At 55.2% G+C, this 17,095-nt stretch overlaps 2 protein-coding genes across 7 annotated transcripts; both read right to left on the reverse strand.

Moving 5' to 3' along the window:
- Positions 1–820: 820 nt before the first annotated feature.
- Positions 821–5,751, reverse strand: si:ch211-148l7.4 (uncharacterized protein LOC563603 homolog). Its single transcript, XM_056423826.1, has 2 exons — positions 5,330–5,751; positions 821–5,000 (listed from the first exon to the last, which is right to left on the reverse strand). Exon 2 carries the CDS (start codon positions 4,992–4,994, stop codon positions 3,660–3,662), a length of 1,335 nt encoding a protein of 444 aa, XP_056279801.1. The 5' UTR covers positions 4,995–5,000; positions 5,330–5,751; the 3' UTR covers positions 821–3,659.
- A 2,021-nt stretch (positions 5,752–7,772) lies between these two features.
- Positions 7,773–16,433, reverse strand: tbc1d22b (TBC1 domain family, member 22B). Of its 6 annotated transcripts, none has more exons than XM_056423578.1 (13): positions 16,217–16,433; positions 14,814–14,870; positions 13,635–14,029; positions 13,344–13,502; positions 13,203–13,273; positions 12,759–12,887; positions 12,447–12,512; positions 12,029–12,143; positions 11,177–11,280; positions 11,020–11,095; positions 10,824–10,951; positions 10,084–10,179; positions 7,773–8,499 (listed from the first exon to the last, which is right to left on the reverse strand). In XM_056423578.1, the coding sequence occupies exons 1-13, from the start codon at positions 16,270–16,272 to the stop codon at positions 8,371–8,373; spliced, it is 1,581 nt and encodes a 526-aa protein (XP_056279553.1). In that variant the 5' UTR covers positions 16,273–16,433; the 3' UTR covers positions 7,773–8,370. The 6 variants fall into 6 exon arrangements, with proteins under 6 accessions (XP_056279553.1, XP_056279549.1, XP_056279551.1 ...); XM_056423574.1 differs by having other exon boundaries at positions 9,989–10,179; XM_056423576.1 differs by lacking the exons at positions 14,814–14,870; positions 16,217–16,433 and adding an exon at positions 14,107–14,319 and having other exon boundaries at positions 9,989–10,179; positions 13,635–13,755; positions 13,831–14,029.
- Positions 16,434–17,095: the final 662 nt, after the last annotated feature.

Raw genomic sequence — 17,095 nt, forward strand, 5'->3', positions numbered from 1 at the left:
ATAGAGCGTGTCGAGCAGCGGCTCGTCAACATGTCAACACGCCGGATCCCTCAGTGATGTCAACACGTCAACACGCCGGATCTCTCAGTGATGTCAACACGTCAACACGCCGGATCCCTCAGTGACGTCAACACGCCGGATCCCTCAGTGATGTCAACATGTCAACACGCCGGATCCCTCAGTGACGTCAACGCGTCAACATGTCAACACGCCGGATCCCTCAGTGACGTCAACACGTCAACACGCCGGATCCCTCAGTGACGTCAACACGCCGGATCCCTCAGTGACGTCAACACGTCAACACATCAACACGTTAACACACCAACATGTCAAAACATCAACATGTCAACACGTTAACATGTCAACACATCAACATGTCAACACACCAACATGTCAAAACATCAACATGTCAACACTCCAACATGTCAACACATCAACATCTCAACACGTCAACACATCAACACGTCAAAACATCAACATGTCAACACTCCAACATGTCAACACGTCAACATCTCAACACGTCAACACATCAACACGCTAACATGTCAACACATCAACACGTTAACATCTCAACACGTCAACACATCAACACACTAACATGTCAACACATCAACATGTCAACACACTAACATGTCAACACATCAACACACTAACATGTCAACACATCAACACACTAACATGTCAACACATCAACACGCTAACATGTCAACACATCAACATGTCAACACACTAACATGTCAACACATCAACACACTAACATGTCAACATGTCAACACATCAACACACTAACATGTCAACACATCAACACTAACATGTCAACACACTAACATGTCAACACATCAACACACTAACATGTCAACACATCAACATGTCAACACATCAACACACTAACATGTCAACACATCAACACACTAACATGTCAACACATCAACACACTAACATGTCAACACATCAACACACTAACATGTCAACACATCAACATGTCAACACATCAACACGCTAACATGTCAACATCTCAACACATCAACACACTAACATGTCAACACATCAACACACTAACATGTCAACACATCAACACACTAACATGTCAACACATCAACACGCTAACATGTCACCACATCAACATGTCAACACACTAACATGTCAACACTCCAACATGTCAACACACTAACATGTCAACACATCAACACACTAACATGTCAACACATCAACACGCTAACATGTCACCACATCAACACGTTAACACACCAACATGTCAACACATCAACACGTCAACACTCCAACATGTCAACACGTCAACACTCCAACATGTCAACACTCCAACATGTCAACACATCAACATCTCAACACGTCAACATCTCAACACGTCAACACTCCAACATGTCAACACATCAACATGTCAACACTCCAACATGTCAACACTCCAACATGTCAACACATCAACACATCAACATCTCAACACGTCAACACTCCAACATGTCAACACGTCAACACACCAACACTCCAACATGTCAACACTCCAACATGTCAACACTCCAACATGTCAACACGTCAACACTCCAACATGTCAACACATCAACACGTCAACAGCTCAACACGTCAACACATCAACACGCTAACATGTCAACACGCTAACATGTCAACACATCAACACATCAACACGTTAACATGTCAACACATCAACACTCCAACATGTCAACACTCCAACATGTCAACACATCAACACGTCAACACTCCAACATGTCAACACACTAACATGTCAACACATCAACACGTTAACACTCCAACATGTCAACACTCCAACATGTCAACACGTCAACACGCTAACATGTCAACACATCAACATGTCAACACGCTAACATGTCAACACATCAACACTCCAACATGTCAACACTCCAAAATGTCAACACGTCAACATGCTAACATGTCAACACATCAACATGCTAACATGTCAACACATCAACACGCTAACATGTCAACACATCAACACGTTAACACATCAACACTCCAACATGTCAACACGTCAACACATCAACACGCTAACATGTAAACACGTCAACACTCCAACATGTCAACACAACACGTCAACATCTCAACACATCAACACTCCAACACGTCAACACATCAACACTCCAACATGTCAACACATCAACACGTCAACAGCTCAACACGTCAACACATCAACACGCTAACATGTCAACACGCTAACATGTCAACACATCAACACGTTAACATGTCAACACATCAACACTCCAACATGTCAACACTCCAACATGTCAACACATCAACATGTCAACACGTCAACACTCCAACATGTCAACACACTAACATGTCAACACATCAACACGTTAACACTCCAACATGTCAACACTCCAACATGTCAACACGTCAACACGCTAACATGTCAACACATCAACACGCTAACATGTCAACACATCAACACTCCAACATGTCAACACTCCAAAATGTCAACACGTCAACATGCTAACATGTCAACACATCAACATGCTAACATGTCAACACATCAACACGCTAACATGTCAACACATCAACACGTTAACACATCAACACTCCAACATGTCAACACGTCAACACATCAACACGCTAACATGTCAACACGTCAACACTCCAACATGTCAACACAACACGTCAACATCTCAACACATCAACACTCCAACACGTCAACACATCAACACGCTAACATGTCAACACATCAACACGCCGTCCACACGTCGCCAACAGTCTTGCCCAAGGCAGGGCGCCTCCCTCTCGGTCCCAGACAAAACGCCACTGACGAATTATTGCAAAATGTGTAAGAAAAATAACTAAAATACAGCAGACGACATCTGGTGTAAAAATAGAGTGATCAATAGAGTGACCAATAGAGTGATCAATAGAGTGACCAATAGAGTGATCAATAGTGACCAATAGAGTAACCAATAGAGTGATCAATAGAGTGATCAATAGTGACCAATAGAGTGATCAATAGTGACCAATAGAGTGATCAATAGAGTGACCAATAGAGTGATCAATAGAGTGACCAATAGAGTGATCAATAGTGACCAATAGAGTGACCAATAGAGTGATCAATAGTGACCAATAGAGTGACCAATAGAGTGATCAATAGTGACCAATAGAGTGACCAATAGAGTGATCAATAGAGTGATCAATAGATCTCTGGCTCCTCAGAAAAGCTTCCTGCTTGTGGATCCGTCCTTAAGGCTGCTCGCGGCTTCTCTTCACTGGACCGTTAGGGGTCAGAGGGGTCGGAGGGGTCAGAGCTCCTGCTGCTCGTGGGGTTCACACAGGGCCCTCGTCTTATTGGTCACTGATGACTTCACAGCAGCTGAAGTGCAGCTGGACCACCAGCAGGTGGCGCCTGTCAGAACCGGTTGACAGAGAGAACTCTGGGAGGCTTCAGGATACGGTCGGCAGTGAACAACTTAAACACGGCCGCTCTGGTGCCGTGAGCTCGTTGTGTTCCAGCCTCCATGACAACTCCCCCGGCCCACAGGTACCGGCCCACAGGTACCGGCCCACAGGTACCGGCCCACAGGTACCGGCGGAGCGTCGGGGGCAGGTGGACCCACACGGGGTCAGAAGGTCTCATCGCGCTCCTCAAGGCAACAAGGCAAATGCTGACAGCATTCGGGCGGCCCTCAGGCTTTGCCGACGCCGTCCTCCTCCACCCGGACCCTCAGGTGCTCCTGGCAGTGTTCTAGGAAGGAGTCCAGAGCGGAGAAGCCCTGCAGACAAGGCCCGCAGTGGTACGGCCGCCGCCTCCTGGAGCCCGGCCGCCCGCAGGCCTCCACCTGGCTGCTGCACACGCTGCACGGCCGGCTCTTCACGGAGGCCCGGTGCAGCTCCTCGTGCTGCTGGAGCTGCGCCTGCAGAGAGAAGACCTCAGCACACGAGGGGCACGGGAACTCCCTCTCCTCCTCCTCCTCCTCCTCCTCCTCAGGCTCGGCTCGGCACCGCCCCGGACCAGGAGCCTTGTTCTCGGCTCTGACCGCCTTCCTGGGCCTCCCTGGCCCGGCCCTCGCCGGCTGCTCGTCTGCTGTGCCGGGTCCGTGTGGTCCGTGTTGCGGTGGCTCTTTGGTGGCGCCCCCTACAGGAGGACTTTGGGATGGGTTGGTGCTGAGGCTGCAGGTGGGGTGCTGCCTGCAGTGGGCCCTGAGGGACAGGTGGTGGAAGAAGACCTTGCTGCAGACCGGACATGCGTAGGTGCACGCTCTCCTGCGCCTGGCGGGCCGCGGCGCCGGCAGGACTCTCTTCTCCCGGCTGTGCGCCTCCTTCCTGTGCAGCTGCAGCTTGGAGATGCTCCTGAAGGCCAGGTCACAGGACCGGCAGTCCAGAAGCTTGGTTCTGGATGCGGGCATTTTAATCAGATCTCCGGTCACCTCGGCGCTCCGCTCCGTCTTCACGTCGCCACCGCGACCGTCTCCTTTGACCTTTGACCCCGGCTCTGCGCGGTGGGTCGTGTGGCGTTGCAGCGCCGCCTGAGTGCCGCTGGGCCCCGGGGGGGGCGAGCGGCTCGAGGCTCCGGCAGAAGCCGGAGGACAATCACCTGTCGGGATCCTTGCACCGGCTACACCTGCCGGGTGCGGCGCCGCGCAACCACCGGCGTGCTGATGGAGGCCCCGCGGGGCTGTGCACGCGGGGCCCGGGGCCCCCGGCGGAGAGCCCCCAGGACGGAGCTCACGGCCGCACCGGTGCAGCCGGAGGGTCGACTTGAGGGAGAACTCGCGCCCACAGGACGCGCAGCCGTGCAGCTTGGGCAGCGCGCGGCTCGCCCCCCGGGGCCGCTCGCCGCATCCCGGACACGCGGCCCGGGGGCCCGGCTGCTCCAGGTCCCGGGGGCCCGGCTGCTCCAGGTCCCGCTGGGGCCCGGCCCGCGCGATGAGGCGGGCCAGCCTGGACAGCGTGTCCGCGGCGGTCTTGGAGCGGCTGAATGACTCCCGGAGCCCAGAGGAGCTCCAGAGGACACCATCCATCTCCACCTGCGGAGAGCAGCGTTAGTCACGACACGAGCTACCGGGGCTACCGGAGACTACAGCTACCGGAGCTACCGGGGCTACCGGAGACTACAGCTACCAGAGCTACCGGGGGCTACCGGAGACTACCGGGGCTACCGGAGACTACAGCTACCGGAGCTACCAGGGCTACCGGAGACTACAGCTACCGGAGCTACCGGAGCTACCGGGGGCTACCGGGGGCTACCGGGGACTACAGCTACCGGAGCTACCAGAGACTACCGGAGACTAACGGAGACTACTAGGGGCTATCGGAGCTACCGGAGACTACCGGAGCTAGCGGAGCCGCTACTCACCAACCGCGACAGGAGACCAGCAGACCCGCAGCTCAGCAGCCCGGGCCCGACATGGCAGCGGGAGGACCGGATGAGGCTAGAGGTTCCTCCTGGACCCGGTTCTTCCTGGACCCGGTTCTTCCTGGATCCGGTTCCTCCTGGACCCAGTTCCTCCAGACGCGTCGTGCTGCGGACGTTAGCTTGTCGCGAGCTGCGCTAAAATGTCTTGAACGCGCCGGCTTCCGTACGCGGAAACGTCCCGGACGGACCCGGACTTCCCTCTGATGCGGGTCCACGGGGGTCCGGCGGACGGGTTCACTCCTCGGGGTTCCGAGGGGACCGGAACGACGTGAACGACGTGAACGCCGCCATGGCTACCGAAGTGAAACCGACGTTTATGCTGCGTTCACGGACCTCGGAGTTGTCAACATCACTTCCGGCGCTTCACGTGCTCGTTTCAGGACAGGACGGATTTATTCAGTTAGCGACATTAATTTAAGATAACTGAGTGACGTCATGTGTATCGGTTTGAATGGAGCCAGGTTTATTAGTCAACATGAGGACCTGTACACAACAACATGGAGTAAACACGCAGGTGAATGAAAACAACAACTAACTACTTTAAGGCTAAAGGCATACATTCAACAACAACACTCAGATGGTAGATGAGCACCACATTATAGCTTTAATGAACCATAAATAAGTATTCAACAGTGTTCAAGGACCGTGGTGCCTTCAGGGGCACTTCGTACAATGAAGTCACGGAGACTTCCTGGTCGAGCCCTCGTGTTTCAGAGGGAATCTAACTCCTGAATATGAATTAAGACTCAATTAGTAGAATACAAGGTCCCGGAGGAGGAAGGTCCAGCTTCAACATGCCTGGAGACAACTGGAGACACGCGGCCCTGGACGAGATGACGAGGGGACGAGATGACGAGGGGACGAGGAGACGAGGAGACGAGGGGACGAGATGACGAGGGGACGAGATGACGAGGAGACGAGGGAGAGACGAGGGACCAGGACAGAGACGAGATGACGAGGGACGAGAGGCAGGAGACCGAGGGACCAGATGACGAGAGGACCAGAGACGAGGGACCAGATGACGAGGACCCAGGAGACGAGGAGACCAGACGAGGGACCAGATGACGAGGACCCAGGAGACCAGGACGAGGGACCAGATGACGAGGGAGAGGATCGACCAGATGACCCAGGAGACCAGAGACCCAGGATGACGAGGAGACCAGGATGACGAGGGACCAGATGACCAGAGACGAGGGACCAGATGACCCAGGAGGACCAGATGACCCAGGGACCAGATGACGAGAGACCAGGGACCCAGATGACTGAGGAGACCAGATGACCCAGGACCAGATGACCATGACCAGGACGAGGACCAGGGACCAGATGACCAGGAGACGAGGACCAGATGACCAGAGGACCGAGGAGACCAGGAGAGATGACAGATGACGACCAGACGACCCAGGACCAGATGACGAGATGACGAGGACAGAGACCAGGGACCAGGGACAGATGACCCAGAGGACCAGGACCGAGGGACCCAGATGACGAGGAGACCTGAGGACCAGATGACCCAGGACCCAGATGACGAGGACCAGGGACCAGACCGAGACGAGGGACCAGATGACCAGAGACAGGACCCAGATGACAGGGACCAGAGACCCAGAGACGAGGACCAGGGACCAGATGACAGGACCAGGAGACGAGGACCCATGACGAGAGACGAGGACCAGATGACCCAGAGGACCAGGATGACGAGGACCAGATGACAGGGACCAGAGGACCCAGATGACCAGGACGAGGGACCCAGATGACCAGGACCAGACGACCGAGCGAGACCAGCGGGACCAGACGACCGAGGACCCAGATGACCAGGACCCAGATACCGACAGGACCCATGACGATGGGACCCAGACGACCATGGGACCCAGGACCGAGGACCAGGATGACCATGAGGGACCAGGACAGGAGGCCAGGACAGACGATGACCAGGACGAGCAGATGGCGAGACGAGGATGACGAGGACCAGATGACGGACAGACGACCTATGGGACCCAGACGACCCAGATGACGAGGACCCAGACGAGACGGGACCAGATGACCAGGACCCAGAGACCCAGAGGACCCAGGAGGACCAGACGACTAGGGACCAGATGACCCAGGGACCAGATGACCAGGACCCAGAGACAGACCGATGACGGGACCAGATGACCAGGACCAGGATCAGAGACCCAGGGACCAGGATGACCATGGGACCCAGGATGACGAGGGACCAGATGACCGAGGGACAGACGACGAGACAGGGCGAGATGACCCAGAGACCAGGACCCAGAGGACCAGGAGGACCAGATGACCAGGACCAGGACCAGGACCAGATGACGAGGACGAGGGACCAGAGGACGAGGACGATGACCAGAGGGACGAGGACGACCCAGGACCCAGATGACGAGGGGACGAGATGACGAGGGGACGAGATGACGAGGGGACGAGATGACGAGGGGACGAGGGGACGTTCACAGTGAAGGCCTCGACCCACAGGGTCATGTGCTGCTCGGAGGAAAGACTCCTGATACAGGAGATCTGTCCTGGTCCCAAAGGAGGACTTGGAGAAGCTGATTGTCCGGAGCACACCTGGTGTCCCTGAACCCAACACACGGCGGCCATCTTGTCCGACTCTGTTCACACGGCGCATGGCGACAGCAAAACTTAAACAAGGAAGTAGAATCTGTGGACCGGTCAGTGAAAGCATCATCAGTGAGTTCTCCTGCGGGGGCGCATCACATGGGAGTCCACCTGGAGGCTCTGCCGGGTCCCCCCAGTCCAGATCCACATGGCTCCATGGGAGACCATCCGGCCCCCGGGATGCTCCCTGGCTTCACAGGAGGGGTCTCCTGCACCTCAAAGAGACACGGGGTCCGCCACCCAGTCTGGGCCCCGGGGGACTGGGCTCCGGGGGACTGGGCCCCGGGGGACTGGGCCCCGGGGGACTGGGCCCCGGGGGACTGGGCCCCGGGGGACTGGGCCCCGGGGGACTGGGCCCCGGCCTATCTCCTGTAGTGGCTCGGTGCGTCTGCGAACATGTACTTCAGCCTGTAAGCTTCAGCCAGGAGGAGACCCACTTCCTCGTTGCCCCAGTGGATTGTGGGAAGGTTCTGCAGGAGCATGAGAAGGCCCTGAAAACAAGACATCTATATTGACATGGAAACTAGTTTGTACGCCAGTGGTTGATAACTTAAAGCTGCATTCTCTCTCCTGACCACCAGGGGGCTCCTCTGGTGGTATAGAAGTCTATGCTTCATGTGTAAAGCTGGTTTATATCTCAATTAGGGCTGGGCACGTTAACGCGTTAATCTTGCGTTAACGCATCAATTAATTAACGCCGACAATTATTTTATCGCGCGTTAACGCAGGTTTTATTATTTATTTTATTATTGTAAAAGTGTGTTGCTCACAGGCTTTTATTTTGTAAAAGTCTGCTACTGATTGCTGCGGAACTTATCCGGTCTTATCACCGGAGTACTTCCAGTCTTAAATATCATTTAAATGCTAAACACACCGTTGATGCCAGCAAATCATACAACCAACACACAGTGGAGCGAGGCTTCGGCAGACGAGCTGCAGGGAGGAGATCAACCAAGAGAAGCAACGCCACAGCGAAGTGGAGAGCTACTGCAGGCCGGTTAGTGAGGGGGACCAGACGTCCTCTTTCCCCGGACACGTCTTGCTTTTGAGACCTAACAAATGCGTCCGGCAGGGATTCCAAAAACGTCGGGATTTTGCTTCGTCGGATATTTGTGTTTCGCTGGGTTTTCATAAACTAGTATTTACCCCTTACAAGTTTTGGAAATGGTATCTCCCTTACGTTCCACCTTCTTGCGTGAGCTGACGGTATAGAGAGCAGTCATTGGTCGACCGATCTCAGGGTTGCCAGATACACGATAATTATCCTCCAAATACAACCATGTTGAGCCTTTGGTACGATACTTCACCGTCTCCAACCTGGCAACACGGAGCACCTCGCCGCCTCCACTAGTTCATTGTTGTTTGTGCTATAAACTCCTCCCAGCGCCGCCGCTCCCATAGCGCACTACGCGCTGTGCGGAGGGGAGGGCACCACGTCCTGAGGGGCTCCGCAGAATAGGCAACTAAAAAATCCTCATAGTTCAATTTAATTGAAATATTAGGCACCGTTTAGGCATGTATATCACAAAACAGGCAGAACAAGAGAGATGTTTAATCTCAGCACCCCCCCCCCCCCCCAAATGGGTTGCAGGTCTATTCTTTTGCAGTCGGGTCTTTTGTGGTTGGAGTACCGCTCAAACTCTTTGAAAAGCCTCTTCCACCCGGTCAACGTCTGAAACATGTAGAATGTTCCGCTGTTCACTCGCCCACACAGCAGCGACTTTATCGGCCAACTTGAAACCAGTTGTCATTTCCCTGAAGTGACAGAATTCATTGAGCAGGTTGAATATGTTTTAAGATTCTTTGGCACTGTGCCGCCAGCAGAGGGTTCTGCGCGTGAGACTCGCCTGCAGCGATAAACCACAACTTTAAGACTCCTGAACGCGGCTCAGACGTACACACGGGTATCCGCTCCTTTTTCAAAATAATATATTTTTCCGACTGATTGAAGAAAAAAAAATTACAACTTTTTATATTCACTTTTTTTCCGCGGCCCGGTTCCAACCAAGCCGTGGACCGGTACCGGGCCAAGGCCCAGGGGTTGGGGACCCCTGACATAGAGGACCGGTTGGTACCTGGAAGTCCACCATGGAGAGGATTTCTTTGCGCCACTCGACGAGGAAAGCAGAGCAAACGTAGAGGTGGAAGTGGGAGAACCCCTCAGCTTCAGCCTGAGGGACCAGAGAGAGTCAGGCTACAGGAGGTGGTCTACCTGTGTGGTCTACCTGTGTGGTCTACCTGTGTGGTCTACCTGTGTGTGGTCTACCTGTGTGGTCTACCTGTGTGGTCTACCTGTGTGTGTGGTCTACCTGTATGTGGTCTACCTGTGTGTGGTCTACCTGTGTGTGGTCTACCTGTGTGTGGTCTACCTGTGTGGTCTACCTGTGTGTGGTCTACCTGTGTGTGGTCTACCTGTGTGGTCTACCTGTGTGTGGTCTACCTGTGTGTGGTCTACCTGTGTGTGGTCTACCTGTGTGTGGTCTACCTGTGTGGTCTACCTGTGTGTGTGGTCTACCTGTGTGTGTGGTCTACCTGTATGTGGTCTACCTGTGTGTGTGGTCTACCTGTGTGGTCTACCTGTGTGTGGTCTACCTGTATGTGGTCTACCTGTGTGGTCTACCTGTGTGTGGTCTACCTGTGGTCTACCTGTGTGTGTCTACCTGTGTGGTCTACCTGTGTGGTCTACCTGTGTGTGGTCTACCTGTGTGGTCTGTGTGGTCTACCTGTGTGTGGTCTACCTGTGTGTGTGGTCTACCTGTATGTGGTCTACCTGTGTGTGTGGTCTACCTGTGTGGTCTACCTGTGTGTGGTCTACCTGGTAGGTGTCCCAGAGGCGGATGGTGCAGCGGAGCGGCAGCTCCCTCATCAGCAGGTTGTTCATCCAGCGGAACGCGAACTGGAGATACTCAACGTCCAGCCGCAGGAAGTGACTGTGAACGTCCTCTAGGGGGCGCCACACACACACACAGAGGTTCAATCTCTCTCTCTCTCTCTCTCTCTCTCTCTCTCACCATCGATCCTGCTGACCAGCTCCTCCAGAGCTTTCACCTTGTTCTGGATTCCAGGCTGAGCAAAGGTGTAGTTGTCCTGGGAGAGAGGAGAGAGGACACCTGTTCACTGAGAGGCTGATGTGTGTGTGTGTGTGTGTGTGTGTGTGTGTGTGTGTACCTGTATTCCATCCAGCAGCTTGCTCATACACCAGAAGCTGTCTGCCTCGATGTTCCTCTGTGTTTCCTCATGAAGAGTCGACACCTCAAAGTTCTCCACGTCTTCTGCTGGCCAACAAACAGATGAATGACCCACGTGCTTCTGGAGCGGTAACCACGTAGCCACGTAGCCACGTAGCCACGTAGCCACGTAGCCACAGAGCCACGTAGCCACGTAGCCACGTAGCCACAGAGCCACGTAGCCACAGAGCCACAGAGCCACGTAGCCACGTAGCCACGTAGCCACAGAGCCACGTAGCCACAGAGCCACGTAGCCACGTAGCCACAGAGCCACGTAGCCACAGAGCCACGTAGCCACGTAGCCACAGAGCCACGTAACCACGTAGCCACGTAGCCACGTAGCCACAGAGCCACGTAGCCACGTAGCCACAGAGCCACGTAGCCACAGAGCCACGTAGCCACGTAGCCACGTAGCCACGTAGCCACAGAGCCACGTAGCCACGTAGCCACAGAGCCACGTAGCCACAGAGCCACAGAGCCACGTAGCCACAGAGCCACGTAGCCACAGAGCCACAGAGCCACAGAGCCACAGAGCCACGTAGCCACAGAGCCACGTAGCCACAGAGCCACAGAGCCACGTAGCCACAGAGCCACGTAGCCACAGAGCCACGTAGCCACGTAGCCACGTAGCCACAGAGCCACGTAGCCACAGAGCCACGTAGCCACGTAGCCACAGAGCCACGTAGCCACAGAGCCACGTAGCCACAGAGCCACGTAGCCACATAGCCACAGAGCCACAGTGAGACCACCGTGTGGTACATAAAGTGAGTCTCTGTAACTTTCAGTGACTCACTGACGAACTCGGAGAGGAAGACCACGAAGAAGGGCGTGACCAGGTCGTTGATGCCCTGCACGTAGCCGCTGGCCGGGTGCCGGATGGCCCAGATGAAAAGGATCCGCTCAAACACCTGAAGACACAAAGACACGCAGGTGTGTGACGGGGCAGCGGGAGAGGACGGGGTTAGATGCTGTGTTCAGGGACACCAAGAGAAGAACAGCATGTTGTGTTCAGGGACACCAAGAGAAGAACAGCGTGTTGTGTTCAGGGACACCAAGAGAAGAACAGCGTGTTGTGTTCAGGGACACCAAGAGAAGAACAGCGTGTTGTGTTCAGGGACACCAAGAGAAGGACAGCGTGTTGTGTTCAGGGACACCAAGAGAAGGACAGCATGTTGGTGGTCTAACTCAGGTCAAGCTCTCCTGTGACTCACCTCTTGTACGACGGGCTGCTGGAAGAGGGGGATCAGAGGGTTGGTCCTTGGGATGTCGATGTGGATCTGAAACATGATGAGATTGTCTGTCACACACACACACACACACACACACACACACACACACACACACACACACACACACACACACACACACACACACACACACACACACACACACACACACACACACACACACACACACACACACACACACACACACACACACACACACACACACACCCTCCCCCTCCCCCTCCAGCAGAACTCTTGGGGCTCAGTACCCAGAAGGAGGCGTTAGCTTAGCATTACCTGTCTGTACGTGTCCTTGTAGTGCTCGTCGGTTCTGGAGTGGTAGTACTGCTCGATGAACCCAAAGTACTCTTCCCTCTTCCTCTTCAGCACCAGCTCCCTGCGCTCCTTATTGGCCGGCAGGTATCCCTGTGGTGGGGGGGATGAGAGAGGAAAGGTAAGGCTGTTGGTGTTATGCCGTGTTCACACCAAAAGCGTTGCGAAGCTCAGCGAGTGGCTTAGAGGGGGCGGGGCTTATCGCTGTGGGAGACCTCACCACTAGTTCTGCTTCCTCCTTAACGAGGACTCAAGCGCCTGGACGTCCGGCGCCCTCGTGTTGGGTTCAGAACATCATTTACATAAACGCGCCGCCCGGCTCTCCGTCTGTACGTTGACTTTATGGAAACCGTGGCAACGCTTTTGTTGTGAACGCAGCATCAGGGGAACGTTCCACAGGGTCCTCACCGAGAGCAGCCTCCACGTGATTGGCCGGACCTCTCGTGGAATGCCCGACCAGCTGTGCTTGCGGAGTTCGTCTGTAGGAGCACAGAGAGGTCAACCTCCGCCCTGCAGTAACACCCCCCGTCCACCAGGGCGCTCCCCTACCCAGCTCCGGGTGGGGGCTCGCCAGCAGCTGCTTGAACTTGTCCAGCCGGCTCTTCTCCCTCAGCGTCATGGGCGGAGCTCCGGACGCGTTCTGGTCCGACATGCGGGCCACCAGGGGGATGATGGGCCGGACCGGGAGGGGCTGCAGGGGGCGGCGGCCTGAGAGCACAACAACAACAACAACAAGACACAACAACCAGCACATGAGACCTGATGGTCAGAGTCCATGAGCAGCATGTGGCTCTGGAGTCCAGGACCACTTGTAGGTCTCACTCGGTGCGGCCCACCTACCGGGGGGGGGGCCCCCGCTGGACTCGACCCCCTTCCCGTCGACGTGCTCGTCCTCCTCGTCCTGCAGCTCCGGGTCCGGGGGCCCGGGTCCAGGGCCCCCCCCGGCCTCTCGGCCCCCGAGCTGAGAGGAACCACACGAGAGCGTCTCCCACCGCTCGGAGCCCGGCCGGCTCGGGGGGACCGGGACTCCTCGTACCTGGTTCTGAGGAGACGAGGAGCGGAGGCCCGAGGGGAAGGAGCAGCTGTGGGCCGGCGGCCCGACCTCCTCCTCCTCCTCCTCCTCCTCTTCGTCCTCCAGGTCCCAGGCGTCATTGGTGCTGCGGGCGAACTCGTGGAAGCTGGAGGCCTTTTTGGACTTGAGGTTGTTGAACTTGGGCTTTGAGTCTTTGGAATACCTGCAAGGACAGAGGGACTACATCACAGCTGGTCCTCAGGGTGGAGGCGGGGCCACCCAGAGGAACCACCAACAGACCATGCAGGCTGGAGGTGGAGCAACATGAGGCTGGAGGTGGAGCAACATGACACCATGCAGGCTGGAGGTGGAGCAACATGACACCATGCAGGCTGGAGGTGGAGCAACATGAGGCTGGAGGTGGAGCAACATGACACCATGCAGGCTGGAGGTGGAGCAACACAAGGCTGGAGGTGGAGCAACACGAGGCTGGAGGTGGAGCAACACGAGGCTGGAGGTGGAGCAACACGAGGCTGGAGGTGGAGCAACACGAGGCTGGAGGTGGAGCAACATGAGGCTGGAGGTGGAGCAACACGAGGCTGGAGGTGGAGCAACACAGGGTGGAGCAACATGAGGCTGGAGGTGGAGCAACACGAGGCTGGAGGTGGAGCAACATGAGGCTGGAGGTGGAGCAACACGAGGCTGGAGGTGGAGCAACACGAGGCTGGAGGTGGAGCAACACGAGGCTGGAGGTGGAGCAACACAAGGCTGGAGGTGGAGCAACACAAGGCTGGAGGTGGAGCAACACGAGGCTGGAGGTGGAGCAAGATGAGGCTGGAGGTGGAGCAACACAAGGCTGGAGGTGGAGCAACACAAGGCTGGAGGTGGAGCAACACAGGGCTGGAGGTGGAGCAACACGAGGCTGGAGGTGGAGCAACACGAGGCTGGAGGTGGAGCAACATGAGGCTGGAGGTGGAGCAACACAAGGCTGGAGGTGGAGCACTCACGTGCGTCTCAGCCGCGGGTCGAGAGGAGGATGCTGCGCTCCGTAGACCGGCTGAACGCTGGAGAAGACAAGATGGCCGACAGCTCAGAGACACAGAGAAGAGCTGAGGCCGACACTCGCCCCATGGGTGCTGGGTGTTGGGTGTTGGGTGCTGGGTGTTGGGTTCTGGGTGTTGGGTGTTGGGTGCTGGGTGTTGGGTGTTGGGTTCTGGGTGTTGGGTGTTGGGTGCTGGGTGTTGGGTGTTGGGTGTTGGGTGTTGGGTGTTGGGTGTTGGGTGCTGGGTGCTGGGTGCTGGGTGCTGGGTGTTGGGTGTTGGGTGTTGGGTGCTGGGTGTTGGGTGTTGGGTGCTGGGTGTTGGGTGTTGGGTGTTGGGTGCTGGGTGCTGGGTGTTGGGTGTTGGGTGCTGGGTGCTGGGTGTTGGGTGCTGGGTGTTGGGTGCTGGGTGTTGGGTGTTGGGGGGGGCGTGTAGCACCTCATAATGAATAAGTGCTCATGACGTCATCCCCAGGGAGTTCATTGGTTCTTAACGATGTCAGAACACCACGAGACATGACTTAGTGTTGATGGAAGAAGAGGAGTTGTTATTCAACATCACCTGGAGGCTCCTTTCATTTATATATTGATCTGAATATATTAAAACGTTGTGTACACACTCGTATGGCAGAGTAATAACTGCATCATGAGGCCCCCGCGGCCCTCCGCACCCTGTGGAGGACCTTATGTTACACCAGGGGCCAGATCCACAGGGTCTAGCCCCACGACCCCGAAGGCAGCAGCCTAACATGTCCTTCAAGCAGCTCAGAGGTCGTGTGACAGTCGTGGTGAGGCTGGCTTCACTTTGCATGAACACACTGACGGAGGCTCTTCTGGCAGCGCCTCCTGTTATCAGACCTGTTTCATCAGGAGGCTCAAGGGCAGAGGCAGCAGGCCTTCCTGTCCCAAACCCACATGTTGTAAACCCACAGCAGTTGATCTGTGTGTGTGAGAGCGACATGGACAGCGACGCCCTGTCCTCTATGTATGATATATATCACACACACACACACACACACACACACACACACACACACACACACACACACACACACACACACACACACACACACACACACACACACACACACACACACACACACACACACACACACACACACACACACACACACACACACACACACACACACAGAGAGAGAGACGGGGAAGCCCATTCCTACATACGGTCGCCTCGTCTTCTTAAAGGGACAGTGCACACGTTAAGGTCCGTTTACGTTCTAATATAAAGCCGACTTCATCACTAGTTCATTCACACACCGATATGAGCGGTGTTGTATCACAGTGAACATGTTGTTCCCACACGGAGCCGCGCCGCTCCTCCGGGAAGGTTAAGCCGAGCAACAGACCCACCTTCCGGGAACCTTTGCGTTTCTCCTCCAGAAATGTATCCCGTTCTCGGTGGCCATACTCGGAGAACACGACCCCCTTCGGCCCGAGCCCGACACCGGCCGGCGACCACTCAGCCCCGGTCGGCTTGTTGTGCCTCTTCGGAGGTTCAGGCGACCGGCAGATGGTGGGCTCTGGCTTCCATACGCGATGACGTCTGATACGGTGCACTGGAGGCCGCCATCTTGGAGCGCACCGAGCGGGGCGCGTGATTGGCGGGCGAGGCGAGCAGGTGCAGTGACAGCAGCCAATCGGAGGAGCTGGAGTGACGTCAGGTGGGCGGGACGAAACCACGCTCGTGCGGGTGGGGAGGCACCGGTGTGCTGTGGCGAAGACTTCCGGTCAGCGCGTGAGCCGCGGTCCAAGGGAAAGGAACGTTTGGGATTTTTGCTTTAAATGATTAATATATTTAAATAAAAACTAACCGTTATCTGGAGACACACTGTATGTTGATAGCTGTTAGCTACAACTTAGCCGCCATGGGCGGTGTTGAGCTAAAGATGCATCCCTAACGTTCACGTTGTGAAGAGCAAACACCCTGTTGGAGGACTTAGTGACAACTCTTGTGGATAGAACTAATCGTGGAAATAATTTGAATCTAATTAAGTGTGTTTGGGGTAATTTGATATCAAATTTATTTTGACAATAAAAAACAAGTCTGTGTTTGTTTAATAAGGACATACACACTTTAGTTTGGGTTGTTATTGATCGTCAATAAGATAAGTCTTTTTTGTAGTAGTTTCCTTGGTGGAGGACAGCCCTGCCTGATATGTTATCTACTTTCAGAATAACACAGTTACAGTCATTTATTACCCCCGCCCTGTTGGCCCTGAATGAGGCTGG

The sequence above is a fragment of the Pseudoliparis swirei genome, chromosome 9, assembly GCF_029220125.1.
Source record: "Pseudoliparis swirei isolate HS2019 ecotype Mariana Trench chromosome 9, NWPU_hadal_v1, whole genome shotgun sequence".
NCBI classification, from domain to species: Eukaryota; Metazoa; Chordata; class Actinopteri; order Perciformes; family Liparidae; genus Pseudoliparis; species Pseudoliparis swirei.